Below are 18,416 nucleotides of genomic sequence, written 5' to 3' on the forward strand. Positions count from 1 at the left end.
AGAAAATAATTGTTAATCGGGAAAAAGAAGGGCACTATATATTAATGAAAGGAAAATTCATGAAGAAGATAAATGATTATACACATATATGTACCTAAAAGAAGAGAACAAAATATATCAAATAAACAATGACAGATTTGAAGGTAGAAATAGAAAGCTCTATATTAAAGGTGGAAGACTTCAATACACCACTTTCAATAATGAACAGAACACCCAGAAGATCAATAAGGAAATAAAGACTTGAATGAGACCACAAACTAACTAGATCTAGTATACACATATAGAACACTTCACCCAACAACAGCTGAGTATTAATTATCCTCAAAGGCATATGGAATATTCTCTGGGATAGACATAAGTTTGATCACAAAACAAGTTTCAAATTTAAAAGTACTGAAATCATACAATGTATCTTCTCTGACTACAATGGAATGACGCTAAAAGTCAATGACAAAGGGAAAATTGGAAAAAACACAAATATGAGGAAATTTAACAATACGCTTTTAAACACCTAAGGGAACAAAGAAGAAATCACAAGGGAAAATAAGAACTATCTTGAGAAAAATGAATAATAAGAACACAATATGCCAAAATGAATGGGATGCAGCAAGAGGCAGTGCTGAGAGATAAATTTATAGCTCTAAATAGGTGCACTAAAAAAGAAAGAAAGATATTAAATCAGCAACCTCACCTCATACCTAGAGGAACTAGGAAAATAACAGCAAACCAAACGTGAAGTGAGCAAAAGGAAGGAAATAAAGATTAAAACAGAGATAGATGAAATACAGAATAGAAAAACAGTAGTGAGAATTAACAAAATCGTTAAGTTCATTCTTTGAAAGGAACAATAAAACTGGCAAACTGTAGCTAAGCGGACTAATAAAACAAAAGGACAAAAATGTACAGGGTTCCTATCTGGAATGATGGAAATGTTTAGGTAATAGATGAGGGTTGCACAACACTATGAATGCAATTTAAAAGCACTGAAATATGAGATTGCACATATGATAACACAAGAAAAAGTGTAAAAAGAATCCATGGAAATACACTAGACAGTGAACCCTAAGTTAAAACATAGACTTTAATTAATGGCACAACTATAAAAATGTGCTATCATCAAATGTAACAAATATTCCAAACCAATTCAAGGTGTTGCTACTGAGGCGGTATATGGGAATCCTGTGTTTTATGCATGATTGTTCTGTAAACCCACAAATCCCCTAATTAAAAAAAAATCAGAAATGAAAGGGGGGAGGCAATCTATCAACCTTCAAGAAATAAGGAGGATTATAAGAAGATATTCTGAACAACCATATGCCAACAAACTAGACAACCTAGATGAACTGAACAAATTAACAGAAAACACAAATTACCTAAAATGATTCAAGAAGAAATTAAAGATCTCAACAGATAATAATAATGATAGAGACTGAATTACTAATCAAAAACCTCCCAACAAGGACTTCCAGGAAAGATGGTGAACGGGGCTGACTAATGTCACCCCTGTTCCGTGGGACAAAAGAGGGGGCAGGGAAAGAATGACCAGGACTGTGATCTTGGGGGAGTGAGTGATCTAAGAGGGTCTCCAGGGTTTCTTGGGGAGAAGCAAACCCACCACCATGGAAGCCATCCCCTCAGCCAGCAGCTGCAGTCGGGGAGGAGTGGGCCTGAGGGCAGAAGGGGCCTCAGGAGTGCCACCCGCTGGGGAGACTGTATGTGCAGTCCGGCAAACTCCCTATCTGCCTAGTTTTTAAGTTTTTACGTGTTTTTCTATATATTTACATTACTATTATTATTTCATTTTTACTTTCATTTTAATGTATATTTATATATAAATTTATTTTTACTGCTTTTTATTGTTTACTAATTTAATTTTTTCCTCTCCCTTCTGTGGGTACCACTCTGAGTTCATTACCAATATATAATATATGTTGGAGTGTCTCCTTCTGATTTGGGGGCCTACTACTGTTGAGGTGTGTTTGTTTGTTTGTTTACTTACTTATTCTCACATACATTATTACTACTATTTTTATTTTTATTTTGGGGGGGTGGATGGGCCAGGAATTGAGCCTAGGTCTCCCACACGGTGGGTGGGCATCCTGCCACTGAACTACCAGTGCATCCCTGCCTAGCTTTTAATAGACCCTCAAACAGAATCGTACTCCAAATGAGATCCGGACCTTGGTTTGGCAGGGAATTACTGACAAACAAGTGCAAAAGGGAAACTTCAATGCAAAACCAAGTAAATACAAAACTTTAGATGAGTGAAGCACACCAACTTGCAAAATAACCTTATTAAGATAATCAAATGCCCTGAACATAAAAGAATAACAAAGCATGTGAAGATCCAAGCAGAAATGGCCCAGCCAAATGACCAAACCAAAGCATCAGAGGAGTCACAGAGTATGAAACAACTACTTAAGGATATTTATAAATAAAGGATATTAGGAAGACACTAGAAGAGCATAAAGAAGAATTCTAAAGGTTAAACAGCAAAAGGGCAGATAGCACAGAAATAAAAGATGCAGTAGACCAAATCAGAAATATACTAGAGGCACATGATAACAGATTTGAAGAAACAGAAGAAAAAATGAGCTAGAAGACAAAAGAATTGAACTAGAGCACACAAAAGATCAAATGGCAAAAAAATGGAAAAAATGGAACCAGATCTTAGGGAAATGACGCACAACAAGAGGTACAAAAATACAGAAATATAAGAATGACTGGTGTCCCAAAAGGACAAGAGAAAGGCTGGGAAGGTTAGTTGAAGCAACCCTTATAAAAGACAAAAATATGCAAATCAAACAGGCCCTAAGAACCCCAAATAGAGTAAATCCAAATAGGCCAAGACACATACTAATCAAACTGTTAAATATTAAAGAGAAGCAGAAAAGTCCTGAAAACAGCATAACAAAAGTGATCTACTACATACAAGGGAAAAAATATAAGACTGAGTTTGAACCACTCAACAGGCACCATGGAGGCAAAAAGGCAGTGATAATACACACTTAAGATTCTAAATGAGAAAGGCTTCTAGCCAAGAATTCTTTATCCAGCCAAGCTGTTCTTCAAAACTGAGGGAGAGATTAAAATCTTCAAAGATAAAGACTGAGAGAACTAGTCAACAAGAGACCTGCCCTACAAGAAACACTATAGGAAGTCCTGTCCAGTGAAAAAAAAGACAGGGGAGAAGAGGACACAGAATTGAAGATTTCCAGTAAGGGTAATTTAAAGGATAAAAACACACAGAGAGAAAAGAATATATAGATCTGATGAATAAAAACTAAAGGATAAGATAGTAAATTCAAAACCTGCCTTTATAGTAATAACTTTGAATGTTAATGGACTTAACTCACCAATTAAAAGATATAGATTGGCAGAATGGAGTAAAAAATAAATCCATCTATATGTTTACAAGAGATGCATCTTAGACACAAGGATACAAATAGACTGAAAGTGAAAGGATGGAAAAAGATGTTCTAGGCAAGCTGTAACCAAAAGAAAGCAGAAGTAACTATACTAATATCAGATAAAATAGACTGTTGTAAAGACGTCATAAGAGACAAAGGACAGTATATATTAATAAAAGGGAAAATTCACCAAGAGGAAATAACAATCATAAACGCTGATGCTTATTCACTGTTGGTGGAAATGTATAATGGTGAAGCCACTGTGGAAAACAGTTTGGTTATTCCTCAGAAAACTAAATACTGAGTTGCCCTATGACCCAGCAATACCAATACTCAGTATATATCCAGAAAAGCTGAAAGCAGTGATATGAACAGATATCTGCACACCAATGTTCATAGTTGTACTCTTCACAACTGCCAAAAGATGGAAACAATCGATATCCCCATCAACAGCCAAGTGGATAAACAAATGGAATATTATGTAACATATAACATTGTATATATGTTTATATACAATGGAATATTATGCAGCAGTAAGACGAAATGAGGCCCTGAAGCATATGACAATGTGGATGAACCCAGGACAAAATGCTGAGTGAAATGAGTCTGATGCAAAAGGACAGATACTGTATGATTTTGCTATTATGACTCTGGTAAAGGTAATCTTAGAGGTTACACTACAGAATACAGCAGGCCTAGAGGTACACAAAAGCTAGAGACAGGAGAAAGGCTATGTGATGAGGTTGAACTTAAATACAAGGGAACTGACAGAAGTGATGGAAACTAATTAGTGGGGTTATAAGTAACATTACCATATTGAGGTGAATATGGCTGACAGGGGATGTATAGTGCCGTGTATCACACTGATTAAATCTACAATTATAAATAAGTTCTCACATGAACTGTTTCAAAGTTGTGATACTGGACAAAGAGTCATTAGGAGAGAGATTCGGGGGGTGGGGGTGGGGACTAAAAATGCATGCTATGGCCAATAGTTAACAGGAAGACATCAACAGTACCACAGCAACTAATTGGGGTGGGGGGAGAGACAAGTGATGAGGGGTAGTTTTGATTTGATATTTGGTAATGCTGTGTTTGCTGCTTCTTTGTTGCTATGGGCCAATGAAAATTTTATCTAACATTGAGAATGATGCTGATTGTACAACCAAGTGAGGACACTGTAAGACATAGTTTGTTTATTTTAGACATTATCATTATGCCTAATACACCAAGGGAGCCGAAGGGTACAATGACTGAGAAGCCAAATGGCAAACTGTGATATATTTATATGATAGAATATGGTGCGGCTACAAAAAGGAAGGATGCAGAGGCACACAACAAACTGATTAAACCTTAGGGGCAATATAGAGTAAGATGATAGCGTATATACTCCAGACCTTTACCTACCATATGAGACAAAAGGCAGACAGGTTTATTACGTATAGAACCTGAATTTTCTGTAACACACAATCCAAATAAACCTGACTGGATAGCTCATTTCAACAACCCAAACTCCTGGAGTATAGAACAGGAACAAGGCCTTATAGTTCTGTATAGATTAATGTAATAACTAAGATACAACTCAGACTATGGTGGGCTGATAATTAAAAAGTATTTATAGACATCCCTGAAGGTCCAAAGGAAAAAAAAAAGATGGAACTATTAAACTTTTCCATCTGGGAAACCCCAGGTACCCTCTCAACCATGGGAGACTTGCAAGAAAACAGGCCACGCCCTTCATTTTGAGGTTTGCCCTTCTGAAACTTATTTCTGTAGTGAAGAAGCTAAGACTACCTATAATAAGGCCTATGAGTTGCTTCCAGAAAGCGTCTTTTGTTACTCAGTTGTGGCTTCTCTCTAAGCCCAACTCTGCAAGTAATATCACCCCTGATATTCAGGGGTGAAAGTTTCCCTGACAACATGGGGTGTAGCTCCTGGGGATAAGTCTGGCTCTGGAACTGTGGGAATGACAAGGTCTTCCTGACCAAAAGGGGGAAAAGAAGTACAATAAAATAAGGCATCAGTGGTTAAGAGAGATTAAATCGAGTCAAGAGGCTATTCTGCAGGCTAATCTTAAGCAAGCTTCTGTTAGATGGTGCTAATTGCCATTGTCTGCTAAACTCCAAATAATATCACTCCTGTTAACTCTTAAGAACACCCAGGGCTCCAACTGAGACTCCATAAAAGTTTCACGCACTAAGTTTGCTCTCCTTGAACCTATAATTTCCAGAGGGTTCCTAGGCCAGATAAATCCTGAAACCCAGAAAGAAAAGCCTCTCCAAGATTACCAACTAATTATATCCCCCTAGCCTTTAGTGTCATACCCCTTCTCAACATCAGTAAGCCAGAACAGGCATTGCCTAAAGATCCCTGTAGATTGGGAGAAGGATCAAAGGAGAAGGAAGAGTTATAACAGAGAAAATAGGATTTAACAAACAAGTATGACTGCTGAATCACTATACTGATATTTCTTCTAGCCTCTAGCATTCTAAAGCAGCTAGAAGGAAATGCCTGAAGTACTGGAATGGTAACCCATAAAAAAAAATCTAAAATCTGTTCTGTAACTACTTGTTGAAGTATATTTTGAAAATTATTGCTTCTTTTTTCCTTTCTTTGTATACATGTTATATTTCACAATAAAAAAGGTTTTTTTTTAAAAAACCCTCCCAAGAAAGAAAATTCAGGACCAGATGGTTTCACTGGTAGATTCTATCACACATTCTAAGAAGAATGAATATCAATCTTTCTCAAATTCTTCAAAACAGCTGAAGAAAAAGGAAGATTTCCTAATTCATGTATGAGGTCAGATCACCCTAATTCTAAACCAGATAGAGATATCACAGGAAAGAAAACTAAAGACAAATCTCGCTAATAGATATTGATTAAAAAATTTTTAAAACCTTTAATAAAATACTAGCAAATCGAATCCAATTGTATATTAAAAGGATTGCACAACATGATCAAGTGGGATTTATCCCAACAATGCAAGGCTGGTTCAAAAAGAATTTAAAACAATGTGATCCACCATACTGAGAGAGCATCAACAACAAAAGAACACACGATCATCTCAATTGAAGCAAAAAAGGCATTTGACAAAATCCAGAACTTTTCTTGAGAAAAACAATCAGAAAAATAGGAACAGTAGGGAAACTTCCTCAACATGATAAACAGACATATATTAAAAATGCACAGGTAACACTATACTCAACAGTAAAAGGCTGAAGGAACATGGCAAAGATGCCCACTGTCACGACTGCTAGTTAACATTGCACTGGAAGTTTTAGGAAGAGGAATTATGTAAGAAAAAGAAAGAAAAGGCATCGAAATTCGGAAGGAAGAAGTAAAACTATTTCAAGTTGCAGATGACATACTATACATGGGAAATCTCAAACAATACACAAAAAAGCTAACAGAGCTAATAAATGAATACAGCAAACTGTCAGGGTATAGGATCAACACATAAAAATCACCAATGTTCTATATACTAGGAATTAACAACCCAAAAGGGAAATCAAGAAAACAATTTCATTTACAACAGCAACTAAAAGAATCTAGATATAAAATTATCCAAGGATGCAAAAAAGTTGTACAGATAAAACTACAAAGCATTACTAAAAGAAATTAAAGACCTAAATAAATGGAAAGATATTTGTACTTATGGATTGAAGACTTTAATATCATTAATATATCCATTCTACCCAAATCAATTTAAAGATTCAACACAATCTCAATCAAAATTCCAACAGCCTTCTTTGCAGAAATAGAAGTCAATCAACAAATTAATATGGGAAGGTAAGGGGTCCCAACTAGACAAAGCTATTTTGAAAAGAAGAACAAAGTTGGAGGACTCAAAAGTTCCGATTTAAAAAATTATTAAAAAGATAGAGTAATCAAAACAGCATGGTACTGGCAGCACAAGAAGAGACATAAAGACCAATGGAATCAAACTGACAGTTCAGAAACAAGGCCTCACATCTGTGGTCAATTAATTTTTGACAATAGTGCCAAGTCCACTCAGTGGGGAAAAAACAGTCTACTCAACAAATGGCACTAGGACAAATCCACTAGCTGGATACCTATATGCAAAAGAATGAAAGTGGAACTCCACATCACACCATCTTCATTTTGGTGCTGAGATGTAGCCTCTCTGTCTCTAAGCCCAACTCTGCAAATGAAATGATTACCCTCCCCTCTATATGGGACATGACATCCAGGGTGAAAGTATCCCTGGCAAGGTGGGATATGACTCCCAGGGATAAGTCTGGCCCTGGAACCCTATGATCAACAATGTCATCCTGACCAAAAGGAGGAAAATAAGTATAACAAATAAGGTATCAGTGGCTGAGGAATTCAAATAGAGTTCAGCAGTTACTCTGGAGGCTATTCTTATGTAAACAGCTAGACGTTGCTATCTAGCATGGTTTGCCAAAACCCAACCAAAACCATTCCCGCCAACCCTAAACAACACCTAGGGCTTTAACCGAGATTTTACAGAGACTCCATGCACTAAGATTACTTCCCAGAAACCTACAAGTTCCAGATGGGATCCTAGGCCAAATAAGTCCTAAAACATCAACTCTCCAGAACATCAACTAGTTTCATCCCCCTATCCCATATATTGGCAGCCCCTTTCAATATGAAAAAGTTAAAATGGGCATAGCCCAAATAACCCTAAAGAGTGGAAGAAAAATCAAAGGAGATAGTAGAGTTTATACAGAGAAAGTAGGGTTTAACAAATGAGTATGACTGCTAAATTATTATACTGATATTTCTTTAAGTCTCCAGTATCTTGGAGCAGCGAGAAGTAAAAAAGTAAAATTGTAGAACTGCAACCCTTACCAAACCCTGAAATCTGTTCTACAACTAATTACTGCAGTGTGCTTTGAAACTTACTGCTTTTTTGTATATATGTTGCTTTTCACAATAAAAACAAAAGTAAATCCTAAAAAAAACTAATCAGAACTGTAACTTACTATTTCCAAATGATCTAAAAGACATTTATAAAATGATATGACATGATAGAATAACATAAGTCAGAATTAGAAAACCTCAGAAAGAAGAAAGAATATAAATAGAAATAGAAATAATGACCAACCCAATAGAAATAAGTATCTCTAATACCAGGACTGTGGTCTTGAAATATTACTTCCTTTAAAAGAAACCAAAACAAAAATATGTTCAAAAGGACAGTCTTTTCAATAGATGGTACTGGGACAACTGAACATCCATAGGCAAAAAAAAAGACTTCAATTGAAAACTTACACCTTAATCAGTTAACTCAAAGTGAATCATGTGAAATGTAAAACTACAAAACTTTTAGGGAAAAAAACAGTTGAAAATCTTTGTAATCTAGGGTAGACAACCCCAAAGTAACAAAGGAATTTTCCTTCCTTTTCTTCTAGAAGCTTAATAGTAGCTTTCATGTTTAGGTCTGCAACCTATCTTGAGTTAATGTTTAAGTACGATATGAAGCATGAGTTGAGGTCCATATTTTTTCCCTGTATGGATATCATGTTGTTCTGGCACCATTTGTTGAAAAGGCTCTTCTTTACCCATTGAACTGCATGATACTTTGACCAATGTAGAGACAGAAAGTAGAGTACAAATTACCAGGGTAGGAGAAGGAATGAAATGAGGAATTAATGCATAGTGAATTTAGGGTTTCTGGGTGGAGTGATGGGAAGGTTCTGGTAATGGATGGTCAGGAGGGGAGTATAGCACTGTGAACATTATCAACACTACTGAATTGTTTGCTTGGAAGTAGTTTAGATAGGATAGCTGTATTTATATTTCTATGATTATAAAAAAGAGACACTAAAAGAGACAATGGCAATTGAATACACTATGATTTTGGACTAGATCTAACAGTAAGTTTATTCTTTCAGAAACTTAAGGCCTCCAGATTGACCCTAGGCCAGATAAGCCCTGAACCCAGAAGTACCAGTCTCTCTAAGAACATCAACCAGGCTCACTGTTCCATCCTATCAGGTCAACACCCCTTTCCAACATGAAGAAGTTAAAAGGTTATTTGCTCAGATACCCCTGAAGATTGAGAGAATGATCAAATGAGAAAGACAAAGTATAACTGAGAAATTAGGATTTAAGAAACTATATAGGTATTTCTTTTTAGTTTCAAGTATATTAAAATAGCTAGAAGGAAATACCTGAAATTGTTGAACTGAATCCAGTAGCCTCGATCTTTGATAATCATTGTATAACTATACGGATTTATGATGTGACCATGTGATTGTAAAAAGCTTGTGACTGATACTACCTTTACCTAGTGTACAGGTAGATAAATAACAAAATGAAGACAAAAAAATAATAATAATAAGGGGATACAGGGTATGGAATATTTTGGGTTTTCTTTTTTCTTTTTATTCCTTTTATTGGAGTAATAAAAATGTCTAAAATCAATTGTGGTGATGAATGGGCAGCTATATGATGACACTTAGAGCCACTGATTGTATACTTTGGCTGGATTTTATGTCGTGTGAATATATCTCAATAAAATTGCACTGAAGATTAAAAAAAAAAGAATATTCTGTTCAAAAATTTGTCATATGAAGAGAAAGAGCATGCAGCCTCCAGAAATGCAGGAAAAATCATAATATGTGTCAGGCAGCTAATTAATAAAAATGTTATTTTATTTTTATGGAAAAAACCCCACAATGAATACCAATAGAATGTCTATTTTACAAAAAATTACAAAATCACACATGTTGGTGAAGATGCAGAGAAATAGGAATCTCTGTACATTGTTAGTGGGAATATAAAATAATGCAGTCACTCTGGAAAACAGTTTGATCTTTCCTCACAAAGTTAAACACAGAACTATTATATGACCCAGTAATCCCAAATAATTGAATACGGGTTCTCAAACAGGTATCTGGGTACTAATGTTCATAGCAGCACAATTAACAATAGCCAAAGAATGAAAACAGCACAAGTGTCCATTAACAAATGAATGGATAAACAAAATGTGGTACATACATACAATGGAACAGTATTCAGCCGTGAAAAGTAAGTAAGTCCTGATACATGCCATAACATGGATAAATTTTTAAGACATCATGTTGAGTGAAATACACCAGGACACATATTATATGATCTCACCTACCTGAAATATCTAGTGGATGCAGATTCACAGAGCCAGAAAGTAGAGTACAGGATACCAGGAGGATAGGGGAAGAGGTGGTAGAGGATAAATGGGGAGTCAATGCATAACAGCTACAAGGTTTCAGTTTTAGATGATAGGAAAGTTCTGGGAATGGATGGCAGCGAGAGTAGTGCAACACTGTTAATATTGTTAGTCACACTGAATGGTATGCTTGGGAGTGGTTCAGAGAAAATTTTAAGTTGTATACCTTTTCACAATTAAAAAAAAAAGAGCAAATAAAGAGACAATGACAATTAAATGCAAACCATGATTCTAGACTGGAATAAATAACCGAAGAGAAAAGGCCCAAAAGCACATTATCTGGACATATGAAAAAGCTAGACTATAGACTGTAAGTTTTATATTAATATTAAATTGCTTAAATTTGATATCCAAGTTAATATATGTGACTATCTTTGTTCTCAGTAAATGTACATGGAAGTATTAAATGTTTAAGGAGCATGATGTATACAACTTACTCTCAAATGTTTAGAAAACAGATTCATAAACAGATTCATCTATCTATCAGATGGATGGAGGGAGGGAGATACAAAGATGGAAAAAGACAGCAATGTGGCAAAATGTTATAAGCTGATAGATCTGGGTACCCTGTATGGACTTTGTATTATTTTTGCAACTGTCCTGTAAGTTTTAAATTATTTCAAAAGAAAAAACTTTTTTTAAAGTAAAATTTTTTCTTTGTTGAATATATAAAAAATCACATCCACTACTGAGTATGCTTCTTTTCCCAGAAAGACTTAAGAAGGAAAACATGTAAGCATTTACCTTCCAGTTTGGACGACATGGGCAAGCCATTCTCCAGGGAGGTCAGCCCTCACCTCCCAGCCCCCATACTGTCTCATTTCTGTTTCTCTGATGCTGAGTGGGAGCAAGGCTCCGCGAATCAACTTCACCAGAGAGTGCATTATTTCTTGAATCATTTTCTATGAAATAACCAACAAAGTGATTAAGGTAACTAAAGGCTGTATCTGCTCAATAATGAATATCTAAAATGTAGTTCAAATCTTCTAGGAAATTTGAATGTAAAAAAACCTATATGAAAAAGTCTACATATTTTTCCTTAACTTACCTTAAAATCATTTTGTCTTTGCCTGGCATTCTTCGACCTTTCAATCTGGCCTGACTTCTCAGCAGTCTTAAAAACAAAACAAAACACATTAGCTATCTTTTAAAAGTAACTTATAAAATTAAGAAATGCTTTAGTGGTTGTAGACAAAGAAAGCATGAAATATGGTTAAAACTTAATTTAAAAGAATGCTTGAAAATAATCGAATATTTTGATTCAAAGACGATTAGAACATTTTTTTACTCCAACAAGCACTCATTTCTTTTTGCTGAGCAAAGTTGAAACTGCTGTTTTTGTCAGTAAATTTCATAGCATTTCTTATGTTCAACTTCATACAGTTAGACCTAAAGTATCATATCCAAGATAATATTCTCAATATCAATTCTCATTAGCTAGTATGGAAAAAAGGAAGAGCAAACTGGATTCATGTATAGTGATCTTAAGATCTCAAATTTATTCCTTCAGCAAATATTTACTGAACGCTGAAATGTATAAACATCATTATCTGGCATTTTATAAAAAAATTATAAATCACTCCTTTGTTCTCAGAGATTTTACTGTAAAATTTAGGAAAGATACAGTGGAGAACTCCGGAAGTATTTTTTTTTTGGGGGGTGCATGGTCTGGGAATCGAACCGGGGGCATTCTAACCACCACCTGTGCACCCCTAGAAGTAATTTTTTATCTATTTGTTTACAGATGTAACCCATGTTTTACTAGGGTATTTCCCTTTCTCCTTAAAGTATGGAAGACTACTTTTCCCTGATTGGTTCTTTCTCCATGGCTTATAAATATCTTAACAGGTCTTATATTTAAAAACAGTACATCTGGGCGGGCCACGCTGGCTCAGCAGGCAGAGTTCTTGCCTGCCATGCGGGAGACTGGGTTTGATTCCTGGTGCCTGCCCATGCAAAATGATAAAAATATTGCCCATGCCATGACGATAAAAACAGTGCCTACTGCAAGTCCCTTACCTTGATTGTATCTTTAACCTGAGGATCCAGGGGTCCTTCAAGAGAAGGAGAGTGCTACCAATTGAAGCACAAATAGTAATTCTGGAAAGTAAGGGTAATCGGGAAACATGAATTTGTACTGCAAGGTTTCAGGTAAAAGTCTGAGAAGCTTGAGTGGCTTCCAGATGTATTCTAGGAAATAGGGATAAAGAGGATATATATACCTTCTTGTGTGTTTTCTTCAAAGGATACAGTAAAAATATGAATTTCTATCTTAATTACCTCAGATGTTTGAATTTGCGTTTCTTCTAAGGCCAAGACTGAACCACACATCTACACTGTATTATGTGGGTTGCAAGTTTACATTTTTTTTGCATAGGCAGGCACAGGGAATTGAATCCAAGTCTCCGGCATGGCAGGTGAGAACTCTGCCACTGCGCCACCATTGCCTGCCCTGCAGTTTACTTTTAAGCTAGAAAATTAAATATAAGCGTTTAAAAATTCTGGTGTTTTGCTATACTGAGTATAGCAAATCCCAGAGTACCAGTATTTTTGTTGCAGTAAAACCAATATTTTTTAAACATTCTGAAAGTTGAATCATTCACATATTATACTGTACACAATTTCTAATCAAACAATACTACCTGATTGTAATACAATAATGTTAGAACACTGAATGTAGCTAATGTGAGAATGATAGAGGAAGGAGGGCTGGAGGTACAAATGAAATCATAAGGAAAGATAGACGATAAAGAATGAGATAAAAACAGTGCCTACTGCAAGTCTAGGAATGCCTAGAGTGTACAATGACAGTCACTAAATGGACAAATCAAAAAATGTTTTTGCATGAAGAAGAACAAAGGAATGTCAGTATTGCAGGATATTGATAATAGATGGTCATTCATATTTTAAAACTTCAACTTCTGTGTGAGACTAAAGCAAAAAAATGTTTATTTGGTACAAAATTTATATTTTGACTAGTGCACTTCCAATATAAGTTATATGGACAGGTTAACTGAACACCATAAGTACATGAAATCTTGAATGGTGCATGAGATTTTCTAGATTTGACCAGTGTGATATCCCAATAAATCCAGAGTGATTTGAACAGTGAATAAAGAAGTATTTGCAAAGTCCCCTTGGGGGAATGGTGAGAAAGGGGGAAAATTCAACTTTCCCATTTGGAGAACTCCTGATATTCTCACAAGCAGTGGGACAACCAACTCAACAGGCCAAGCCCTCAATCTTGGGGTTTGTTCATATGAAGTTTATCCCCGCAAAGGACAGACTAAGTCTACTTAAAATTAGGCCTAAGAGTCACCCCCAGAGAACTTCTTTTGTTGCTCAGATATGGCCTATTTCTCTCTTAACCAACACAGCAAGCAAAATCTCCACCCTCCCCGTCTCTACATGGGACATGACTCCCAGGGTTGTAAACCTCCCTGGCAATGTGGGACAGAAATCCTAGAATGAGCTGGGACTCAGCGTCAAGGGATTACGGAAACTTGTTCTCAACCAAAAGGGGGAAGTGAGACATGAGACAAAATAAAGTGTCAGTGGGCTGAGAGATCTCAAACAGAGTTGAGAGGTTACCCCAGAGGTTATCTTATGCATTATATAGATATCCCCTTTTTGTTTATGGTGTATTAGAGTGGCTAGTGGGAAGTACCTGAAACCAGAGCTGTGTTCTAGTAGCCATATTTCTTGAAGATGATTGTATAATGATATAGCTTTTGCAATGTGACGGTGTGATTGTGAAAACCTTGTGTCTGATGCTCCTTTTAGCTACCTTATGGACAGATGAGTAAAACATATGGATTAAAAATAAATAAATAATAGGGGGAACAAATGTTAAAATAAATTTAGTACACTGAAATGCTAGTTATCAATGAAAGGGAGTGGTAAGGGGTATAGAAAAAAATAGGGGAAACAAAGGCTAACATATATTGGGTAGACAGAAATACTTGCAGTCAATGAGAGGGAGGGATAAGGGATATAGTATGTATGAATTTTTTTCTTTTTTCTTTTTCTGAATTGATGCAAATGTTCTAAGAAATGATCATGATGATGAATATACAACTATGTGATGATATTGTGAGTTATTGATTATATACCAAGAATGGAATGATCATATGGTAAGAATGTTTGCATTTGTATGTTGTTATGTTTAAAGAGAATAGAAAAATTAAAAGAAAAAAACAAAAAAAAACAAGTCATGACAGAACTTTGTCTTCCTATAAAACCTAAGTGTCTGATGTTAGGTGATATCTTTTCTACAGCTGTATCCACCACGGTATTAAGTACCGAACTTTGTATACAATGGGTTTACTCAACTGACTATTTCCACACTATTTGATCTGATAAATTAGATGAAGGAAAAGAGTGAAAATAGGTTGTTAAAAAGCATCATGTCAAATTAAGGCTAAATTTTATTTTATTTTTTTCTTTTGCATGGGCTGGCACCAGGAATCAAACCTGGTCTCCGGCATGGCAAGTGAGAACTCTGCCTGCTGCGCCACTGTGGCCTGCCCAAATTAAGGCTAAATTTTACTAGAACAAGGTTGCCTACCAAATAAGTACTCATGAATACATAATGACACCTACTGGATAGGGTAATTTTGCAAACTACAAGTACTCGTCTCTGAATATGTGAAAAGAAGAAGAAGAGGGAAATTAGTTGTAAAATATATCCCTTGCAATTTTTAATGAAAAAACAATTACTTGTTATTTTAATCTGATAAGGAGTTGAACATTTCCAATATATTGATTTAAGTAAGGTTTGTCCTATATTTAAAATAGAATTTTGGAACAAAAAGCACAGTTCAATTTTCATGTAATGAACCATGCACCTTTTTAAAATGCTGTTTCCTAATGTCTATAACTTAGCTTGATGATTTAGATTTTTCACCCAACAATACAGTATATTTAAAATACATCAAAAAGTGAGATCTTAACCTGCTATTAACCACTTCGTTAATAAAAGCCTTAACTCCTTCCTGCACACACAGACCAAAACCACCTTGTGGTAAGACCAGCGGCTAGATTCCACTGTTTTGATTCACGTTACTTCACATGGGCTTGACTGGCTGGAAGAACTGACTGTATTCTGAACTGCTGAAAACATCACCTACATCTTTAACGGATAGGCCATTACTAAAACAACACAGTTCTATAACAAAAAGAAAGAAAGAAAGGAATTTCAAGTGCTTAAATATTACATTACTTTCCTGTATGAAATTAAATACCCACCATTAAAAGAACATTAGCTAATTAACATTCAACTAAGTTTCTGAATTTCAGTCATAGGATTCACAGGTATGGCTACACTTTTATAATTCTTTTATTCCTTTCTATTTCCCCTTGGTCCACCTTTTAAAAAGAAGGTAAATAGTTTAAAATATGCCTAAATCTATAAAGCTAACTATACATAGTTATTATTGCTACAAACATTTAAGAAAAGTGTAGAAATATTAACAGGTAGAAATATCAGAAACATCCAATGCAGTAATTTATTCAGTGCTAATGTTGTTAATAAGTTCTGAAGTAGCTCATTTATTTTTCAGCTGCAACCAAGTATTCCACTTACATATTTTTCATAACTAGGTATAACTTATTGGAAAGGAAGATATATTTCCTTTGTACTAAGATGTCCCAGAGCAAAAACTCTTGGGAATTATATGAACTCTAAAGGGACTGAAAATAAGCCAACTTCTGTCCATGTATGGTGGAACTTATTTAATTGGAAGGGAAACATTAGGCTGGAAACAAATAATTGGGTTTAAACCATTTCCTAAAGAACTAATTCTTTAGAAGAGTTAACGGATCTTGACATTATTCAATAATACTCCAGTAGTTCATCAGTCCTGCTTAATGTTATTAAATAAAGGTTCAACTGAACATTATGTGTCAGATGAAATTCCAAATAATGGAAGAATTTATTCCAAATAATAAAAGCAAACTCTTATACATCTACCAGACACTGTTCTAAGCATTTCACTTATATTAACTCATGTAATCCTCACAACCAAACCCATGGAAGCCGACAATGAGAAATAATTTGTCTAAGGTCACAGCTATTTAGAGAAGTATATTAGACAGTTCTATTATGATATAAATGTTCTTTAAGAAATGCTGTAAACATATTCTGTGCATAGGCACTGATGTGGAAGCATCTAACCTTTCTCTTCTCTTAAGTGATTTGAGTTATTGATGGATCAGATAAGGAAAGGAGGTTATTACATAAGTGGTACAGCTGCCATCCGTTGTGGCAGAGGATAAGAAACCTAAAACCTGTTCTCAGCACATTATACTACACTACTTTTTTGGAGCTGAGATTAACAAAAATGCAAATTGACATGTGACATATGTGAAAGCAGGGCACTAAGAAAGCTTTTTCAGGACACCTGGAAAGTTGAAATTAAAAATTCTCTTCCTAAGCCAGCAATAAGCAACTTTATATTTATGAAGATGAAGCAAAGCCTACATTCATTTTATGAAAGAATTCTCTTTGTATAGTTAACTTCTCAATACAGAGTCTGCATAACCAAGTGATACAGAATGAAAATAAGAAAGCTGTAACATACAGTTTTTATTGCTTTAATATTTGAATGTTCACTTATAAAGCACAATAACTAATACACTGCTGAAATTAAAGGAAGAAAACATACATTGATAAAGTCATGCTTAAGAGTTTGGGGAGTGCTCGCTTCGGCAGCACATATACTAAAATTGGAACGATACAGAGAAGATTAGCATGGCCCCTGCACAAGGACGACACGCAAATTTATGAAGCGTTCCACATTTAAAAAAAAAAAAGAGTTTGGGGACTACTGTTTTTCATGCACTAATATAATGTTAAATAAATTTCATGATTTAGTAATCATTCACATAAACTAGGATCTATGGATCTAGTAAGTTTAAAAGAAAACAAGACAGTGGAAAAATAAAAATTTAAATATAAAAAGGGGAAAAAACTCCAGAGAACTACTGTATTTCTTTATAACAGTGTTAATTTATGCCATGGTCAAGAGAAACTGGATGAGTCCCTGCTGCACCAAGACACCTACCACTTATTGCAGGGAAATGAGGTCTTAAATCACAAGGACAGTGTCTTTATGCAAAAAAGCAAAAATGATTTTAGCCCTTGTCCACGTCAACTTTCTGTATTGGCAAGCCTAAAGGTAGCATCAAAGAGCCTTTACCCCTAGGAATAACCAACATCTCTAAGATCTCCCAGGGCTATAAAGAGTTCTACCACGGAGATGTCAAATCAGCACTGTCTGCTTGATGTTCAGGGTGGGACCTCTTTAGTAGTCCTGGTCAAAGGATATTATAATCTATATTCCAGGTAGTGGGGAGCCATTTATGGAGCACTGAAGTACGATTATAAGGCAATGAATCTTCAAAGCCATCACTTTATGTTCATACTTTCTATGCCATCAATTATACTATGATTAAAATGCTAAGTGTGTGACTCATGAATGGCTTATAAAAACTTCTGCAGGCTGATAACAATAAGGCTAGGTAATAGGTCTTTAAATTCTTCCCTATTAGGAAATTCCATAGTCATATGGATTATTTTGGAACTGTGTACAAACTGTCAGCATTTTATCCTTGTTTTATAATTTGTGGTCTGCTGCACAACAATTTCATTCACTATTTGGCCTGAATGGCATTAAACCAGATTCTGAATGCTTGAAGATATTTCAAATTTTCTTTCTTTAACTAATTATCTCATATAATCCTTAAAATCACCTTTTGATAAAGATATCATTACAGATGGAAAAAACTGAGCCACAGAACAATTA

At 35.3% G+C, this 18,416-nt stretch overlaps 1 protein-coding gene and 1 non-coding gene across 7 annotated transcripts in view; one reads left to right on the forward strand and one right to left on the reverse strand.

Moving 5' to 3' along the window:
* The window catches only part of EXOC2 (exocyst complex component 2), a 244,959-nt gene that overhangs the window by 96,320 nt on the left and 130,223 nt on the right, over positions 1-18,416 (reverse strand). For all 6 annotated transcript variants that reach the window (XM_077143499.1, XM_077143501.1, XM_077143502.1 and 3 more), the window contains 2 exons: positions 11,660-11,725; positions 11,356-11,513 (listed from right to left, as the gene is read on the reverse strand). In XM_077143499.1, coding sequence (XP_076999614.1) covers positions 11,356-11,513; positions 11,660-11,725 — 224 coding nt within the window. The remainder of the gene's footprint in view (positions 1-11,355; positions 11,514-11,659; positions 11,726-18,416) is intronic.
* On the forward strand, positions 17,308-17,414 carry LOC143669394 (U6 spliceosomal RNA). The gene has a single exon (XR_013168906.1). It is a non-coding gene; the product is annotated as a U6 spliceosomal RNA (small nuclear RNA).

This window comes from Tamandua tetradactyla, chromosome 25 (assembly GCF_023851605.1).
Source record: "Tamandua tetradactyla isolate mTamTet1 chromosome 25, mTamTet1.pri, whole genome shotgun sequence".
NCBI lineage: Eukaryota > Metazoa > Chordata > Mammalia > Pilosa > Myrmecophagidae > Tamandua > Tamandua tetradactyla.